Source organism: Gopherus evgoodei, chromosome 5 (assembly GCF_007399415.2).
Source record: "Gopherus evgoodei ecotype Sinaloan lineage chromosome 5, rGopEvg1_v1.p, whole genome shotgun sequence".
NCBI lineage: Eukaryota > Metazoa > Chordata > Testudines > Testudinidae > Gopherus > Gopherus evgoodei.
In genome coordinates this window covers 119,750,446-119,771,129 of record NC_044326.1, presented here as the reverse complement: position 1 = coordinate 119,771,129, position 20,684 = coordinate 119,750,446, and the positions used below count along the sequence as shown (strand labels likewise).

General features: G+C 41.3%; 1 protein-coding gene across 1 annotated transcript in view; it reads left to right on the top strand.

Moving 5' to 3' along the window:
- LOC115652164 (melanopsin-like) overlaps nucleotides 1-20,684 on the top strand; it is a 61,289-nt gene that overhangs the window by 4,581 nt on the left and 36,024 nt on the right. The window contains exons 2-4 of the mRNA XM_030563844.1: nucleotides 3,150-3,292; nucleotides 9,375-9,508; nucleotides 13,220-13,423. Of these exons, the coding sequence (XP_030419704.1) occupies nucleotides 3,150-3,292; nucleotides 9,375-9,508; nucleotides 13,220-13,423 (481 nt within the window). The remainder of the gene's footprint in view (nucleotides 1-3,149; nucleotides 3,293-9,374; nucleotides 9,509-13,219; nucleotides 13,424-20,684) is intronic.

Sequence of the window (20,684 nt, the reverse complement as noted above, 5' to 3'; positions counted from 1 at the left end):
ACAGCCCAAGACCATGTACTCTGGTATAAAATGTCTATGTTGAATAACAAGAAAAAAAAGCCTGAGATGATTTTGAAAGCTTCTCAAATTCTGTGGTTTTTTTCCACAATCCATATGGGCAGTTAACTGGATTTCTTAACTGTTTAAGATTTCTGCTCAGAAACCCAATCAAATCCAAAAGAGAAGTCACAAATCCACTCACCACTTCTGTCTTTTAGAAAAATTCTTCAGTACCCATTGTATCCCAGGTCCTCATTTTCTGTCTAATCCTGCAAGGTTCTTAGCGTGTCTTGAAAGTTTCTGAGCAAACTAGTGTTCTATCGTGACCAAGGAGCACTGAGGTTGCTCAGGAACTAACGGCAGGAACCCACACCTTGCAGGATTGGACTAAATCTTCTTATAGATCCATAAGAGGGCCATCACCCAATGTATGTCTGCAACATGGATCAATATCAGCCTGGGTCTGGACCATATGTTGGGCATGGCGTTTCTGCTCATCCTTGCTAATGGGTTAGCTGTACAATACAGTACCTGCTCATTGGCTGTATAATAACTTAAAGCTCTCATTTTTTAGTTCAGAAGGTGGAGAAAGCTTCTAGGAGAGAGGCTGTTCTAATAAACAAACTAAGGAAATACAGCCTAGATGGTGCTACTCTAAGGTAGGTGCATAACTGGTTGGAAAACCATTCCCAGAGAGTAGTTATCAGGGGTTCACAGTCAAGCCGGAAGGGCATATTGAGTGGGTTCCCACAGGGATCAGCTCTGGCTCCAATTTTGTTCAAGATTTTCATCAATGGTTTAGATAATGGCATAGAAAGTACACTCTTAAAGTTTGTAGATGGTACCAAGCAGGAAGGGATTGCAAGTGCTTTGGAGGATAGGATTAAAATTCAAAATGATCTGGAGAAATGATCTGAAGAAAATTAGATGAAATTCAGTAAGGACAAATGCAAAGTACTCCAAAGTACTCAAAGTTCTTTAGGAAGGAACAATCAGTCACACACATACAATATGGGAAATGACTAGGAAGGAGTACTGCAGAAAAGGATCTGGGGTTCATAGTGGGTCACAAGCTAAATATGAGTCAACAGTGTGCTTACAACTTCTAGTGAGGCTTCTCTACCCTCAAGATGTTCCATACAGTAATCTCCCATGTGTAAACCCTCCTCCCAGCCTGTCCAAGTTCTTGCCAATTTATTTAAAGAGAAAACAAATGCTTTCCAGCAAAGGGCTTCTCCTCTTTGACTCTAGATTTAGACTGTAAGATCTCTCTCCTAATGCTCTCTGCTGTCCTTTGGAGACCCTATATTCAAATGCCCTTTTCTTTCCCACACATCCCATACTTGCCCTATTATAATTATATTTTTCACAGCATCCCAAACTGTACTGGACACCTCATAGAACAAATAAAAATTCCTGTGTCAAAGAGCTTACTGTCTCATTACAGGTAAGATGCAATGAGTGATACCATAGCAAATAATAGGATAGCAGTGGGTGGCACAGATAAGGGTGACACTAACAAGATCACACAATTATCCGTGTTTGTTACGTACAGGCCTTGGAGGTTCCATTCATTTCAGGGAGGAGGGTGGTGGTTGTGTGGAGAACTGAGGCAGTAGGAGGGGAAAAACATACATAATAGAAAAGGTCAGAAAGAGATGAAAGAGGTCTGTGGAACTAGGGGCAGGCAAATTGACAAGAGGAGCTTCACTCACCTTCTTCAAATCCAGTAGGTCTGTGATACCTTTGGGTGAAGACTCCAAACCTTCTCGACCCTTCTGAGCATGTATTATCACCTGGTTTGGATCTTACGGGCTACAGTAATGGGAATGTCAGAATTATTTAATGAGCTTATACTAACAAAACCATTGCTGCAGCTGCTGTTTTTCCTTTTTTCTTTTAGTTTTTCCATGTAGAGTTCTCAGTACCATCTGTCAAGAGGATTAGGGTGAACAGAAACGTAGGAAACTTTAGTCTTTGTACTTCCCAAGGTCAACTGAAGGGATATGGTTTGGAATAATGTTGACAGTTGGCAATGCTACTAATAAAAGCAGAGGCATGATGAGCTTTTGTTTGTTTGTTTTATTGAGGTTTATGTCGCATTTATACAATGCACACTAATTTATATTGGGTGGCTGTTTCAGAAAATATGATGGCTATTTATATGCCAACACATCTTTGCCTTTTTCATGTCATCAGATTAATCTCATAATTCCTAACGTGTATGTTGTGCCTCTTAACAATTTTTAAAATGTTTTCCTCTTATTGAAATCTGTATTATTTAACCCAAAAAAGGTCATTCAGGATTATGATGGAAATTTAACTCCATTAACAGGTGACCTGAAGAATTTTAAAAAAGATTGTATGCATTTATTTTTGGTAGTTCCTTTTGGGCAGGTACAGTACTTTAAATTCCCTCTTTAAAGCAACATGCACATGTATAAATCTATTATTTGTATCATGGTAGCATCTAGGAATACTAGTTAAAGACCATGACCCCACTGTACAGGCACACACAAAAAAGACAGTCCCTCCCTCAAAACACTTGCAATCTGCAGTCAAACAGGAAACAAAACAGATAAAGAGGATGGGGGAGGAGATGTTGAGAGGATGAGGTTACAAAGCTTCACAGACAAGTAGAGGCCTCAGCTTGCCATCCAGATAGGTAGTGATTTGCAAGCATCGTGGCACTTGACGTAAATATTAAATAATATAAATAAGAGAATTTTATTAGGAATTCTCCTTTAAATTCCATATTATTTCACTTTATCCACATGTCCCCCAGCAAAGAAGTAAGTATCTAGATATATTTAGCACCTGCTTCTTATCTTAAATGTGAGACTGTTCTTGCAATCTCTCACATAATCCAGTAGTTCATTTTTTCCTTACACTTGTGTATGCTGTTGTGAAAGGTGCTAGATAGAGAGGCTTGGAGAATGAAGTGCTCTGTTTATGCATAGTACGAATATACTGTTATCAATGGCAAGGCCAAATTTTCTACACGGCCCTACAAAAGTAAGGTATGTAAGAATCTGGCTTAATTTGTAGCATGTGTTTAGGAATACATAGTGTATAGACAAATTGTCCCCTTGATTAAAAGCACTGATTTTGGTAACTTTTTTTTATTTTTCCTTTGCTTTTCTTTCCAGATCCTGGATATGGGAACTCATCACCACACTGTGACAAAAGCAGAAGTTCCTGATCATATCCTTTACATTATTGGAACCTGTGTTCTTATAATTGGATCTATTGGAGTTATAGGAAACCTTTTAGTTCTCTATGCATTTTACAGGTATAGAAATTCAGTTCCAGATATGGTTGATTCAGCAAGCCCAATGACTTGAGCTTGTACAGAAGTGTGTGTGTGTGTTGTGTGAGGGAGAACAGTCTGAATCAGTTTCTTCTCTGCACATATTTGTTGATGTAAAATGCAGAAAAGGCCATGTACATATCATCACTAGGAGCATCACTGTAAGTACTTTTTTCTTTGAGTAATTCAAAACTATGAGAAAATAAACACGTGGTACTTGTTTTGTGATGGACTAAACTTACAGATTTGAAGAAATGCTTAATTGCACCATTATATTCTCTCTCTCGCTCTCCCTGACTCCCTTCACCCTCTACCACCCAAGAATATGTAAAAGATACTGTCAAGACTGCCTCAGACAGTCACCCGAAGGTGCTGGGGGAGGGGAGGGGAAATTGGATCCAGGAAGCGCCCTGGTACATGAAATAAGGCTATGCCATCAATGCTCTCCATGCCTGCAGGCAGACAGTATTTATACTTTGATGGCTCATGACAATTTGAAGCAGGGCGAGCTCTCCCGTCGACGTAATAAAACCAGCTCAACAAGCAGCGGTAACTATGTCAGCAGGAGAGCATCTCCCACTGACATAGCGATGTGTACATCAGCGTTTAGGCCAGCAAAATGTATGTCACTCGGCTGTGTGTTTTCACACCCATCTGGGAGGGCTGGTTTAGTGGAGAAGAATGGCACAGGGAAGTGGTCATCCTATCCCATGCCAAGAGCCTCACACCTATGAGAAAGTTTTCATCAGGAGAGACAAGCAGAGCACGGTGTGGAGCCAGCACTTGCAGCTTTTATACCTTCCCATCTAAGGTCTGAGGGCTTCATCATCTCTTTTGCTCACAGCGAGCTGTCTGCAGGGCCAAATTTCCAATTAGGCTCAGTAGGGATGCCTAAAAGTTAAAAGTGATCTCTTAGCACAGGTTGGTGGCTGCCTAGCATGCGGGGCTGGAGCAGGGTGAGCATCTGAGTCAGCCCACATGGGGGCACTATGAGCCATGGCCAGGAGGGGTGGCTGCTGCAAATGCTTGGAGCATCCCAGCCGCTTCCCAATCTTAGCTGCCCCTGCCCTGTGTCTGGGAAGGACAGGGAGGGGTGTGGCTGGCACCCCATTCACTTGCATGGGCAGAGCCAGAGCATGGCTGCCATGCTGGGCTGTGGGAGGGACAGAAGACACTCAGGAACTGCTCACCATTGGAAGAGGTACAGTCCCCCCCCTTTGCACCTTGCCTAGGGTGGGTGGGCTGTGCCCTGGCTCAGGATGGGAACGCCATGTGTAGCAGAGGTTCTCATGCCTTCCCAGGAAGGCTGTGCCCTGGCTGCTCCTGCTGCCCTGGGACTGCTCCGCCAGCAGACGGGGCTAGGAGCGGGCAGCACTGCTTTGAGAGGCTGCTGCAGGAAGGAAATGGGCCAGTATATTGTGGCCGGCATGAATATGCAATACGTTTCACGTTCATATTGGTGCAGGGTCAGCTGTAGGTGAGGGGGGCACTGAAGATGGTGTTCCTAGGGGCACGTAAGGTGTAAATCCGGCCCTGGCTGTCTAAATTATGCCAGCCAGACTGATGTGGCTACACTTTTCCCACAGCAAACTATTATTGCAACACTTACTATTTTGCCCTTCATACAAAAATTTTAAAATGGCTCAACTTTGAGACTTGGCCTGTTAATAGTGCTCCATCAGCCAGTGAGTTCGAAAAAAAATGGGTTAGGTAATATTACTATATGCTCTTGGAAAGTCACTTCTGAGCATGCTCATTAGATATATTATAAGTAAACTGGATAATGCAAGTTTTTCTTTTAAAAATAGCTTTTTTAACATGGCAGTGCTTAACATTAGGAACAGAAGAAAGTTTTAGTTTTGTGAAAACTGCAGTTCTAGCAATTTCACGTTTTGCTGCATTCTGCAGTGTTCTGCTTTCATTTAAAATGTTTTTTTTTCCCAGTTTCCATAATAAAACCTTCTGTGCGTCATCAGGCATAGTTCTGTTGCCCTGTTCAATCAGACGTGGAGAAAACTATCTCCAGGAAACAATAGCAACAGCAAAGGTCCGAACTCTGCCCCCCTACAATCGATTCACTGCAGCAGGTTGTTAGTTTCCAAACCTAATTGGAACCATACAAAAGTTAACATTATTACTCGAGTGATTTATTTCTCAGTTTTTACTTCCTTTTTTTAAAAAAGAAAATTAAATTAGATTGACAGTAAGTATTTATCCTTTGGTAAAAGCAGCAAAGAGTCCTGTGGCATCTTATAGACTAGCAGACGTTTTGAAGCATGAGCTTTCGTGGATGAATACCCACTTTGTCGGATGCATGCATGCAAGTGGGTATTCACCTACGAAAGCTCATGCTCCAAAACATCTGTTAGTCTATAAGGTGCCACAGGACTCTTTGCTGCTTTTACAGATCCAGACTAACACAGCTACCCCTCTGATACTATCCTTTGGTAGTCATCAAAAGCCGGGTACTGTACAAACAGAAAACAGGCCAGCGCTGATTTGAAGGGTTTACCATCTAAAGGTTTTTGGGGGAAACCTATATTAATTAATTACTTATACTGAACCCATCACCATGCTCTGAAGGGTGCATAGCTAAAATAAATAATGTTAAGTTTTTCACAGACCACTTGAGAGATTTTCAACATTAAATTTGTTTTCTATTTTTGTTTAATCCCATGTTAGGTCAGTGTTTTTTCTTACAGCTAAGAACTTTTTATTATCAGTCTGGGCAGTGATTCCTCCTGGTCATGAAAAATGAAAGTGTCTGTAAATTCTTCTATTCTGAAACCTTCAGGTGCCATCATCTTTGATTTCCCACCATTGGTAACAGCGTACTTGGCATTAGCATATTCTGCTTTCATGTTTTAGCTTTCTAGTGTCAGAAAAGGACTTTCCAGCTACTAATTCCAATCAGTGAACATTCTTGAGCTTCACTGGAGACATACAAGGCTGCTGATGGACTGGCTGAAATAGGTTCTCTTGCTTTACTAAAGACATACCAAGGATGACATCCTATTGGACAAATGTCAATGGAGTTTTAGGGGTTGCTTTTTAAACTTGTTCAAGACCAAAAAATTAACATGTAGTCTGTGATTCAGCTGTGACTTTTTCTTTAAGTGTATCTTGTTACATCCCTTCTAATAGTATGCACAGTCAGGATTGGCTGTTTTTATATATATATGCATCCTTTGGATGTAATCCTGAAATACTAAGAATTATTGCAGATGGATTCTGAGACCAAAAATAAAAAAAATACTGCGTACTCCTTATATCTGATAGACATGTGTGTCACCTCTTTTTATATTCTTAATCCTGTGAAAGGGGCTGAATTCAAATTCTAGAAAGAGAAGGCTTCTATTTGTCCACATGACTGATACAATAGAAATCACAGTACTGAGAGCATCTCTCTACAGTGACTTCAATCCTGTTCTGGGTGGATCGCTCACAGGATTGAGAGGATGTGGTAGTTAGTCTCCATGTCTTTGCCATCCAGGGTCCCAGTAATAGTGCTATTTTCTACATGAGCTGAAATCATTAATTTTTATGTAGCCCACTGACTCTTGATCAGTGGATGATGACTTTTGGTCTTACCAAAAGGAATAAATTCAACCCAGTGACCTAATGCAGAAGTGAAAGGTTCCATATCTCTTTACCAGACCCTTGAGCCAGTCAGACTCCAACTTTAATATAGAATGGCGTTTGTAGGCTTTATAGTACAGAATCACATGCCACCCCTTGGGAGATCATAGCTTAAGGTCTGTCTCAGAAGTCAGTCTTTGGGCCAGAGCATGACAGTGCGTGAAAACAGCACAGCCGATTATTGCAGACTTGATGCTTGTATCCAGTTAGTATATATGGCTTCTTTGAAGCATCTTCTGATAGCATCTTGACACAGCTAAAATTTTCAACAAAGATTGAGTGGAGAGAGAGAGAGAGAGAGGAGACTGCAGTATTTACAGTAGGCAGAAAATGTAGGTCACACCTTGGTCAGGCTTTTCTATACAAGTCACTGCTTTAGGGAAGCTGAGTGCCACTTTTGGCATGTGCCTTAAATTTGAATGAATTTTCAAATGCAAAACTACACAGAAAATCATTGAGATGAAAGCTCCACAGTGCCACTTTTACAGTCACTTTCCAGTTAAATGATTTTAGAAGCCAAGGGAGAGTATAATCAGCATTGAATACGAACTTTTTTACAATGGAGGGGTCAGATACAAGGAGCTGCTGTAGTTATAAATTGCTTCAGTTTCTTTGTTGAAGACAATCATAAAGATATTCTATTGCAATATTAACCCATCTGTGATCATTACGGTAGGTACACAGAGCAGTGCTGTGAATGTATTTTGCCACATGTACCCGTTATATTAGCCAGCTTGGACCTGGTACTGCTGCCACCACCCAAAAAATTAGAGTGTTTTGGGGCACTCTGGTCCCCCTGAAAAACCTTCCCTGGGGACCCCAAGACCCAAATCCCTTGAGTCTCACAACAAAGGGAAATAATCCTGTTTCCCTTCCCCCCTCCAGGTGCTCCTGGAGAGATACACAGACACAAGCTCTGTGAAACTACACAGAGTGATTCCCCCTCTCCGTTCCCCAGTCCTGGGAACAAAAAGGACTTTCCTATTCCCCAGAGGGAATGCAAAATCAGGCTAGCCAATTCAACACACAGAACTCCCCTGATTTCTTCCTCCCACCAATTCCCTGGTGAGTACAGACTCAATTTCCCTGAAGTAAAGAAAAACTCCAACAGGTCTTAAAAGAAAGCTTTATATAAAAAAGAAAGAAAAATACAAACAAATGCGCTCTCTGTATTAGATGATACAACACAGGGTCAATTGCTTAAAAGAATATTGAATAAACAGCCTTATTCAAAAAGAATACAAATCAAAGCACTCCAGCACTGATATTCATGCAAATACCAAAGAAAAGAAACCATAGAACTTACTATCTGATCTCTTTGTCCTTACACTTAGAAACAGAAGACTAGAAAATAGAACTACTTCTCCAAAGCTCAGAGGAAACAGGCAGACAGACCAAAGACTCTTACACAAACTTCCCTCCACCCAAAGTTGAAAAAATCCGGTTTCCTGATTGGTTTTCTGGTCAGGTGTTTCAGGTGAAAGAGACATTAACCCTTAGCTATCTGTTTATGACAGTAGGTACACAGAGCAGTGCTGTGAATGTATTTTGCCACATGTACCCGTTATATTAGGTGGCATTGAAGCAGTTAAAATGTCTCAGCATTTTGATTTTGTGTGTATATCTTCAAGGATTTATAACTGAGATGTAACAATTCTCCCAGGCAGAAATTTGGCATACAAGTAAGGCAAATCTTATAAATACTACAGTGCTAGTTGGAAGAAATGAAAATATGTAATTGTACCTTGTGGCCCTTTGTCTCTTTACACACCAGTTACTGTTTTAATTATAAATATGTAGTCTATAGTTTTACTTCTTATAAAGAGCTCTTTAATGTGAGACTCCAAGTGAATAAAATGTCATTTGGTCTTGTATGTCTCCTTTGAAGCTCAGGTTATCAAAAATCACTTGGAAAAAAAGTGAGTTCGGTCCTGCTAATACAGAGACTGACTGAACCAGCACAGCAGCTGTTAAAAATTCAGTGATCACCTGTGTGCAGCCTTTGACACTGTACTCTCTGTTAGGGTCTGACTCTGTGAAATGGTGAGCACTCTCAACACTTACTGGTGTCAATGGCAGCTGAGCGTGCTCAGCACGTCAGGATCTGTCTCTATTGAGCAATAACATGTTTCTCAGGAAATTTAGAGTTCTCTCCTACTCTGTTAAAATGGAGTTTGGTAAGTATGAGTGTGTTCAATATATTTCTACATTTATTGATAAAATGTTGGAAAATAGATCCTTTCCTCTTCCTGTAGTCATTATTCCAAAATCCTGACATCCATAGCTGTGGTAATGGATTGATGAATGAAGCATAAAACTGTAACCTAGAAAGTGTCAGATTCTTTGAGTAAGTAAACAGTAAAAACAAACTGAACTGTCTGGCATGCATTTATTTATTTATTTTATTTATTTTATTATATTTAAGCAACAAGAAGCTGAGGACACCGCCAAACTACTTTATAATGAATTTGGCTGTGAGTGACTTCCTGATGTCTGCTTCTCAGGCCCCCATTTGCTTTATCAACAGTTTGCGCAAAGAGTGGATACTTGGAGAAATAGGTACTTTTCAATACTACTTCATATATCCCTCTGCATGGGAACCTATCTTAGCCACCAGTGTGTGGCATGGAGGCAGCAGCATCAAGACTCTTGAGGCACAAGCCAGAGTCTTGACATCATCAACCAACAGGACTGGCGCAAAGTCACTGAATTCCGACCCTCTTGTCTTTTAGAGCTTTGGTTCCTTCCCCTTCCAGTTCTTTGAATGAAAGGAATCAAACCTTTGGCTTCAAGAGCAACACCATAGTGATCACATGACCACTTAGCATATGAGGCCAGTTACCATGCTTGATGATGGGTAGAATAATAGGTAGGATAGTTTTGTTAAGGCATATATAGAGTTTTTTCTTTTTCTTGATTGACAGTGAATTATGTATTTATTTGTTTAGAAATGTATACCCGGTACCCAGTGCGAGGCCCCGGGAGCATTCAATCAGTAAAAAGAATCACTGAATAAGAGAGCCAAATGATGGCCTCAGCTGTTTCTCTCTTCCCCAAAACAAGGAACATGTGACATCTAAATTGTATTTCTTTTGAAAATATTGCAAGCTCCGATTAAAGGCCTGATTCACAATTGTGTTAGTTTTGCTTTTAGGCTGGCATAACTCCGTTGATAGCAATTGAATTAAATCAGCATAAAACTGTAGCAGCACACTGGTGAATCAGGTCCTGAAACAACCTATTTAGTACCAGCAGAGGAGATGTATTCATTGGGCTCACAGTATTATTTGTCTCTCCCACTTCACTAGACAAATCCTGCCTGCCATGCTTACAAAGGTCATCCCATGATCATAAATGGGACAGTTTGCATAAATGAGGCAAGAAGGATTTGGTCCATTAACTCCATGCTCCTGACATTGACATGATTACTTTTGGTGTCAACTGTGTCATTTTGAACTATGTGCTGTCTCTAGCATACCATCATGTTTCTCTAGTGTACCATCATGTGTGATGACACGATGTCACAGACAATCCTAAGAAACAACTATTTGACACTGATTTCCAGGTCAAATTATTCAAATTGCAACTCTGTCTTTGTCTTTTAGACAATATACAAAAGAAAAATTCTGACTCAAAGTGAAAATTGTAACTTAAAATAACATTGTGTACCATATTTCATAGGACAAGTGGCTGTGTTTTCCATATAGGCTTTTAAAATGGCATGGAGTCAAAAGCACCTCTGCATTTTTCATTCATATAAAACAAAGTTAGATACACAATGTGGGTGAAGTTTTATTAGACCACTGTTGCTGGTGAGAGAGACAAGCTTTCAAGTTACACAGAGCTCTTCTTCGGGTCTGGGAAAGGTACTAGCTTGTCACGGTGAAATGCAAGATGGAATGAATTGTTAGCATAAGTAGTTAACACATATTTCAAGGGAACATTAAAGGTGATGTGCCCATTAATCTCTCTCCAGTCATATGGGGAAGGGGTTGGGAAAAGAGTTTGGGTTGGAGAGCATGGGAACTTAGAGATGCAGAGGGTGCTGCAGCACCCGAGGTTTTACGCAGGCTCCTTCTTGGGCCTCCCAGTTGCTGCCCCCACGCAGGTCCTGGTTGCTGGCTTGGGGCTCCGCTCCTGACCCTGCTCCCACTCCTTCCCTCAGCTGTGGCCCCATCTTCAGCCCCCTTACCTCTGTCTGGGTCCCCCTCTCCTGGAGACACGTCCCTGCTCCCAGCCCCAGCTTGGAGGTCGGGGGAGGACAGGGCCCACTACTAAAAGAATTCCAGCACCACTGCGTAGGATTAAGTGGTTTACAGATTGTTTAAATGAGCCATAAATCCAATGTCTGTGTTCAGTCCATGATTGTTAGTGTCTAGCAGAGTTATGAATTTAAGCTCCCAGGCTCTCCATCTGAAGGTGTCTCTTTTTCCTTTGAGGATGAGGGCTGTGAAGTCAGATATAGAGCAATCATTTTGTGAAAAGTGAAAGGTGATATGGCGTTTTTTGTCTTTTGTCATTTTCCTATGTGAATTCATTGACAAGCATAGTGATTCTCATTTCACCCACCTAGTTGTTACTGGGGCATTTAATACATTGGATGAGGCCAACCACATGTTGTGATAGGCATGTGTTGGACCCATGGATCTTGAAAGGTGTGTTGTGAGGAGTGTTGATCATCATAACAGTGAAGATAAGTCTATAGCAGAGGTGGGCAGCCTGCTGCCTGCATGCGGCCCATCAGAGTAATCTGATTGCGGGCCGCGAGACATTTTGCTGATGTTGACCATCCGCAGGCATGGACCTCACAGCTCCCAGTGGCTGTGGTTTGCCGTTCCCGGCCAATGGGTGCTGTGGGTCACAGGGACGTGCTGGCCGCCGCTTCCCGCCGCTCCTACTCACTGGGAACAGTGAACCGCGGCTAATGGGAGCTGTGCAGGGCCATGCCCGCAGAAGGTCAATGTCAACAAAATGTCTCGTGGCCCGCAATCAGATTACTCTGATGGGCTGGAGGTTGCCTACCACTGGTCTATAGGTTTTGCATTTTTTGTTCTAGCAAGGTCTGGTGCCACTGTAAGTTGGTGTGGTCCTGGTCTATGGGGAGCTTGCTTCTGATGATGAGCTTGGAGAGATTGGAGGGTTGTTTGAAGAGGGTGTTCATCCTGATTTCCTTTCTTTCACAATGTAGTCCTCACTGAGTATGGGTTTTAATTGTTGCTGATATCCCCCATGGATTCCAATGTGGGGTGGCAGTTGGAGGGGTTTTATTTCTGTATTGAAGTAGGTTCTCTCAGGGTATTTGGGTGGCCCTTTCCCTCTGGACTGGAGAGGTGTTAACTGGCCACTTCACCTTAAATGGTCCCTTGAAATAGGCATTAACTACTTATGCTAAACAATCTGTTCCACCTGGTATTTAGTATTTAACAGTGACACTCTGGGTATGTCTACAGTGCAGTTAAAAACCCGCAGCTGGCCTGTGCCAGCTGACTGGGGCTCACGAGTCTCAGGCTGAAGAGCTGTTGAACTGCAGTGTGGAAGCTCAGACTGGAGCCCAGTCTGTACAACCATGCAAGGTGGGAGGGTGCCAAAGCTGGGGTGTAGCCCAAGTCCAAAAATCTACACCACAATTAAATAGCCCTGCTCCTCAAGTGTGAGCCTGAATCAACTGGCTTGGACCAGCCATGGGTTTTTAATTGCAGTGTAGATTTAGCCTCTGAGTAAAGTTTCCCAGACCTGAAGAAGAGCTCTGTGTAGCTCAAAAGCTTCTCTCTCTCACCAATAGAAGTTGGTCCAATAAAAGAGAGAACCTCACCCATCTTGTCTCTCTGATATCCTGAGATCAACACGGCTACAACAACACTGCATAAAACAATGTTCATTTTTTGATATATCCTTTTGTCTCTAGGAGACAAATGTCTGTTTCAGTATAGTTAAGGTCATTATATTGGGCAGCATTCCAGGAAAATGTAACTTTAATTGTATTGGATTTTTGTTGAGGCAGTTTTCCATTGACAAATGATTCTCAGTCATAGCCTACAGTAGAGGGTCGGACATTTTTCCTGCTTACTTTTATATTAATTTTATATTTGCCCCATTAAACAAAAATAAACTACTGATGCAGGAAGGCTGTATAAATTCCTATGACAAGAGAAGTGTCTTGAGTCAAGAACAGCATGATCACAAATAGGAAGTTGATTGCATCAGGCTGTAAGAGAGAGTTCTACATTCGTTTAGAAAACTAAAAATCTTGCGTTCCACTTTTCTGTTTAGGTTGTGACCTGTATGCTTTTTGCGGGGCGCTCTTTGGAATAACCTCAATGATGACTTTATTAGCTATTTCCATTGATCGATACCTTGTGATCACTCAGCCTCTGCAATCCATGCGGTGGACTTCCAAGAAACACACAAAGCAGATCATTGTTATTGTCTGGCTCTACTCGCTGGGATGGAGCGTGGCTCCGCTTCTTGGGTGGAGTACGTTGTTTACTCTTTTGTGTGTGTGTACATTATGGAGCTTTTGCTTTGTTGCAGATGTGTAAAACGGCCCATAGGCATTATTGTTGAGTGTATATATGGCTAATGCCTGGAGGGTTGCTATAATATAGTATATCTGTGCCTACAGCAGTGCAGGTGGGTTTTTTTCCAGATATGCTCAAGCAAAACAAATCCCCCAATGGCATAATAGGCGTGTATCAGTACTTCTCAAGTCAGGAAGGGTAGGTACCTTCTCTCTTCAGCAGTAGTTGTCAGCACACTCTTACTTTCTCAGTCATCTTTTATGTCAAGAGATAAAGGGACAGGTTATCAAAAGCCTGCCTTCCCTTCTGAGCTTGACAATAAAAGCAGGAGTGATGAATGTCATGTAGATATCTGAGGTGAAGATGCAGCCTGGTAGTCAGTTATCTACATTAAATCAATAGCAACCTCGGTTATTTGCACATGCAAAATTGTGTGCACAAAAAGGGAGGGCACGTTGAGCCAAGGCTGAGAATTACCCCTAATATTTTTTTTCCTTCTGTATAGGCCTTATATAAATACATTGAAGTGACTATCTCAGGAGGAGTAAAATATTAGTGTTACCACTTTTAAAACAAGTAGCTTTGAAAGATAACACTGAAAAATAGTATGTCTTCCTAGTCAGTGAGAAAAAATTGTCATCTCCATTTCAGCCTGAACAGAGATTACATAAAAAATAATAATACAATATTTAAAGTATTTTTAAATTCTACTTCAAAGTCCATTGAAGATAGGAGGACTCTGTCTATTGGTTTTAATGGTGTTTGGATCAGGACCTTAAATTCCTCCTACCTTCTTGTCTTTGTTAGTGAATCCAGTCCCTGAGTATCTCAGTCTGGCTCATAAACTTTTCCTTGGAAGTGTTTGACAATTCTAATTTTGTTTAGCAAGTGTCGTGCTCCTAAGAAGAAGCAAATCAGCACAACTGAGAAGTTGCAGTTCCATCCTGCACTGTGATCAGAACAGAGAATCTCCTGAAGAAGGAAATCCCTGGGTTCAGTCCAGCTCGTGTGACACCTAACACATGCAAAAGTGTAGGGCTCGACTAGCAGGTGCAAATAGCCAAGTCAATATCTTTTGAGCAGCCTGCAAAATTTATTCATAATTCCTTTAAATTGTACTAGAACTGAGTATTGTATCCAGTGTTATACACAAGCATACTGATATATGAGAGAGGAATTACGGTCACATTTTGTAGATAAGAACATAATAATGGCTGTACTGAGTCAGACCAATGGCCTATCTGACCCACTATCTGTCTTCTGACAGGGGCTAATGTCTTTTGCTTCAGAGGGAATGACCAAACTGGCAAATATTGACCCCTATTGTCCACTCCCAGCTTCTGGGTGTCAGAGGCTAGGGACACCCAAAGCATCTTGGCTAATAGCCATTGATCAACCTATCCTCCGTGAACTTATCAAATTCTTTTTTGATCCCCATTATAGTTTTGCCCTTCACAACATCCCCTGGCAACAAGTTCCACAGGTTGACTGTGCATTGTGTGAAGAATTTATTTCCTTCTGTTAGTTTTAAACCTGCTGCCTATTAATTTCAGTGGATGATCCCTGATTCTTGTGGAATGAAGGAGTAAATAACACTTCCTTATTTATTTCTCCATGCCATTCATCATTTTATAGACCTGTACCATATCTTCCCTTTAGTTCCCTCTTTTCCAAGCTGAAAATTTAGATTTGCATCTAAAATCCATCACTGTTTGCTTGCTTCCGCTTATTTAATTTGGAATTAAACTTTGATCATAAATAATTTTAGCTTCCTGTGCTTTTAGTTTCCTTTCTCTTTCCTTTTTTAAAGCCCTGCTTTCTTCCTATCCCCAACTTTTCCTTCATTCTCTTTTCCAAATAATCTCTCCCTCCTTTCTCTTTCCACTGTCCCTTCCTTCCCTTTCTCCACTACTTGCCACAACCTTCTCTTACTGTCTGCTACTAAACTTCTCCAGACACATGCACGCACACATTCACATCGCATACCTACCTGTCTCCACACCCACCCACAGATCCATCACTTACCAAACATCCTCCCCACCACACATCCATCCAGTCACCCACTAGTCATTACTTCCTCCATCTGTTGGGTTTCTCTCCACCCTCAACGTCTTATGCTGGGACATTGAGTATCTATCTCCCCTTCTGTCTGCTGCTTGGCATCTCCTTACCCCTTCTCAGACAGCCTGGCTAAGTATGACAGGGATGTGACAAAAGTGGGGGAAGAATAGTTTTCTGGTTAAGGCAAAAACCTTTGAGCCTGAGAGCCACAGCTGATAAGAATTCTATTCCTAGAGTCTCCACGCCTGTCTGATCTTGTCCAATCACTTGGCCTCAGTCTCTTAATTTTCTTGTCTGTAAAAATGGGATAGCACTGCTTACCTATCTCACAGGGCTATCATTTATTAATATTTGTTAAGCACTCGAAGAACCTCAGCTTAAATGTGCTACAGTGGAGGAAAATAATATTTCTGAAGGGCAACATTTTCAAAAATGACTCTCACTTTTGGGTGCTGGATTTTTTTGTGTGTGCCCAATTTGAGACATCTTAAAGGATTTTTTAGCAGGTGGATACTCAGCACTTCTGAAAATTGGACCTCTTTAAAGCATCCAAAAAATCAAGACACTCAGAATTATTGCTCGCCTCTGAGAATGTCAGCCTTAAGTAACAATAATATTAGTTTGGTCTTCTGTAGCATATTTTATCTGAGGATCAAAAAGTGCTTTACAGATTTGAAGGTGTCATTACTCCCTCTTGAAAATCTTGGTCTAAATCTAGATATTTAGCACAAGTCAGATTTTTGGTCTTAAACTTTGATGATATTGTCCCTTTGGCTGTAAATTTCTCTACTTCTGTGATTTTACCTCATGACCTTAAAGTGAGGTTTCATTGAGATAAATGACCTAGTAAAAATTATACCTTCTTACTCAACAGAAATATTCCTTGGGTCAGATCTTCAGTTGACATAAACTAGCGGGGCTAATGTGATATACACTTGTGTTTATTCAGTCATATCTACTGACTTTTGTGATAGAAAAAGCATCTTACTGCTTTTGAGCTTGGTTAGCCCAGGTAGTGTTAAAACAGATGGATGAGCTGGATTTCTGCTTATTATTGTGCATCATTCACAGACATGTTTTGTTAAATCCCATTTGGTTAAACCTGTGCAATGGGGATGCACAGATGTAACAAAGGGTATAATTTAGCCAGCAAGACATGTATTGATGGTGTTGTTGCACAAAAAAGGAAAAAATGAGGTTGAGTTTGCAGGGCTGGTAGTTGGGGGCAGGGGTGTGGAGGGAATGGATTTTTACTTATAGGTAGAGCAGCTTTGTTATGGAAAATATTGAGAGACCATGACACTGTGTTTAGAGACACTTTTCAGAGTAGAACAACACTTGAATATTTTGAATTAGTGCATTTAGTGTTTGAATAAGCAGAAAAACCTCTTCATACTTAACAGAGCATATAATCTCATCACAAATAGTAATTAAATCTATTTACTCATGTTTTCCTCCAGGAACTGAGGCAAGCATGCCACTTTCTGCTTGAAAATGTTTTTGTATTTTTAGAATTGGTCAAAACAAAAAGTAATCTGGATTTTGTGGGTTTTCTCCCTTTTGTCCCCTTTTCTAGTATCGAACCAAAAATGGGAAAGAGTGTGGATCATTCCTGTTTCAATCAAATTCAGATGTTTGATTTTGAATGAAAATGAATTTTTTGTTTGATTTCAATGAAAAATTAAAACCTGCCACATTTTCAAACAAACCAACCAACCCATATTTTATTTATTTTTCTTAATTTTTCACTAAAAATGCTTTCCATTTTTGGAACAGACCTAATATTATCCTAACTATTAATTTACTGCAAAGCCAGAAAATTTCAGCCTTCTTGTCCCCTTCATCAGAATCTTATGAAGCCTGATTTAATCTCATGTTATTCCTTTCACTGCAAGTGAAGGTGCAATTTAACAACTGACAATAACCTTTTTGTTTTAATATTAAGATAACATAATTCCATGCCTTGTTTTGCTGCTCTAGTTTTCTGTATTGATTTATTAGCTAGCTTTCTTTTAAAAGATAACAGATTAGGTTATCGTTAGGTATCCCAACAACCACACTTTTGTGTCTTACAGCTCTTCTGTTACCAGTATCTAAAACTGAATTATTGTGAACATAGAATATGGCATTTTTCCTGCAGCGGGGCTTTGAATTCAGCTACACTGCAAAAGACATCTGCCTGTAATCAATAGCTTAACAGCTGTGTATACTATGTAGGATTTAACTCTGAATAAGGCTTTAGCATTGATATCTGGGACAATTAATTCTTGTAATAGTAAGTAATGATCTGCTTAATTGAAAGCCTTGGATATGTCAATAAAATACCACACAAAATTATTGCCTTTAATCAGGCTTGCAAATTTTACTCACTCATTTGCCTGCGGTAAAATTTTGTGAAGTCTTCAATCATAAGTGCCATCCCAACAACAATAAAAAAAATTGGATCTGAGTCCCGTTTACACTAAGAGGTTTTGCATTGAAATTTATACTGGTGCCCAATTGTCAGGAAGTAAATCCTTGCCAATGTGGTCTGTAAGATGTGGAATAGTCTCGCAGTGAAAGCTCCATCACCTGAGTCCTGTAAAATTAAAGTGGGCAAAGCAAGCAGAACAATCCTGCACTGACAGGGTAATTGCAGAGTGACCTGATAGTTCTTTTCCATCTCTTAATTCCTAATATATGAGTTAGAACAATATTGTGGCATCAGTAGAAGAAAATAAACCAGATCAGCCTTGCAGTTGCCACATCTGCTGATTTCCCAAAACACAGTTGTCATAGTTCAGGGCTATCTGCACCTTTGAAGCTGCTTAGTTTTTCTGCACCCACCCCCTTTGGGTTACATGCCTGTGTCTTCACTTCTGAGGGTGGAGTCACACAATTTCCCCCCTCTCAGACTGGTGCACCTTGTGCACCAACAGTGATTCCTTAGCAGGCATGAATGGTTTGAGCTGTACAAGTCTTCCCTTCAGGAGCTGTGACCAGTGTGTGAACACAGTAACATATGGGATGGGATATTCACCCCCAAACAAGGCAGAGCAGGGTAAATTAGGTGAATTAACCTGAGAGGCTGCACCTGAGGGAGAAATATGGTTTGAGAGGCTGTTTGATGATGGAACCCAGCTGAGAAGGAATCTGCAGGGCTGATATAAAGCCAGGAAGCTGGCAGCAGAAAAGAGCTGCAGGGGAAATTGTCTGCAGTTTCCCTCTGAGAGAACAGGTGTGTGTCTGGGAGTTACAGAGCTATGTAGTCTGCAGTTAATCCATTGGAGGAGGGAGTGTGGGCTGGCTGACTTAGAGAGAGGAGAGTTAGAAGTTGTAGGAAGGAGTCTAGGGAAAGAGCAACAGGGTCTGGGAGAAAGCGGAACACGGTTGGCTAAACATAATCCCCGATCTGGAACCTGGGTTAGTGGGTGGGCTTGGGTTCCCTACCAGCCAGTGGGGGAAGTGGCAAAGACTGGGCAGGGGAGCAGAAGACTCTCTCGGATAGTCATGTGATCATACTTTAAAACCCCAGAAGTGATGCATTGTAGTGAAATGGCTGGGAGCCCCAGGCCATGAAGAGAGATCACCCTGAGTTGCATGGGGCAGCAGAGTGCATGCACGAGTGACAGAAGGAGCTGTTGGACCTGGAAGGAGCTAATCCCCAGAGTAGCCAGGAGGAGATACCCTACTAGTGAGGGGACCCCATGACAACATAAAACAGTTTAAACAAAGCATAGTTTAACCCCAGCAGTAAGAACAAAGCACAACAAGAGTGAAGCATTTTTAAATTTAAAAACCTTTCTACGTGCATAATTGCCTTACCTAAAGCTTATGTATGCAGTGTTGTTGTGTTTGTCAAAGGATATGAGAAAGACAAGGTGAATGAGGTAATATCTTTTATTAACCAACTTTTATTGGTGAGAGAGACAAGCTTTCAAATTTAGAGGGAGTTCTTCAGGTCTGGGAAACTTAATCAGAAAATCACAGCTAAATATAAGATGGAACAGATGGTTCAGCATAAGTAGTTAACACATATTTCATGGGACCGTTCAAGATAAAGTGCCCCATTAACCCCTTGCTGGTAATAGGGAGAAAAGAAAGAGGGGGAAGCATCTGGGGGTGATTACTGATAAGTTTTAGATTGTCGTAATAAGCCATACATCCAATGTGTCTATTCAATCTGTGATTTTTAGTATCTAGCAAAATCATGAAGTTAAGCTCCCAGGTTCGTCTTTTGAAAGTGTTGTGCAGGTTTTCTTTGAGGATGAGGACTGATAGGTCAGATACAGAGTGATCGTTTTGTGAGACGAGTTCACCCACAGGTGATGTGTGTCTTGTCTTTGAGAGTTCATCCAAGAGTATAGTGATTGTCTGGTTTCACTCACATAGTTGCTATTGGGTCATAGTGCTTAGGTAGGCCTAACTTGTCTTGACTTTCCCAGATTTGGTACTGGGGTTCAGTCTGCTCCCGGGTGGGGCATGTGTGTTTGTGTGTCCGTCTGTCCCTTCCTCCCTCCTTTAGGGACTGCATTCCTTTATCCACCCCAACATCCTTTGGCTTGGTCTACACTACAGAGTTAGACTGACATGAGCTGCCTTATGTCAACCAATCTCTGTAAGTTTCTAGACTAAAAAGTAGCTCCCACTGATGTAACTTACCCATTATAGCGATTTAATAATTCAATCTCGCTGAGAGGTGTAGTGCTTAGTCAACGTAGATAGGTTGCTGCAGTGTCAGTATAATGCTGCATTGCTTATGTTTACTGTGATTGCCTTTCAGAAACCATCTCCAATGCCCCACCCTGGTAGTTAAATCAGTGCAAACATTCCTGGTGAGGATGTGCACCGCGAACACAAGGACGTAGTGTGAATGTGTAAAATCGATTCAATTACTGCAGTGGCTGTATGTCAACGTAATTTAGGTTGACTTAATTTTGTAGTGTAGACTTCCCCCTTGTCTCCCTGTGTCTCTTGACCCTGTTTAAACTGGTTTATGTGGCCCACTAGGTGGGAGTTGTTAGGCAGCACACAGAGGGAACACAGTCCCAGCAACAGTGGGGAGTTCCAAGCCCTTTAAATCCCACTTGCAGCTCCAGCGGCCAGGATTTAAAGGGCTCAGAGCTCCCTGCCACTGTGGAGAGCCCAGAGCCCTTTAAATCCCGTCTGCAGCTTCG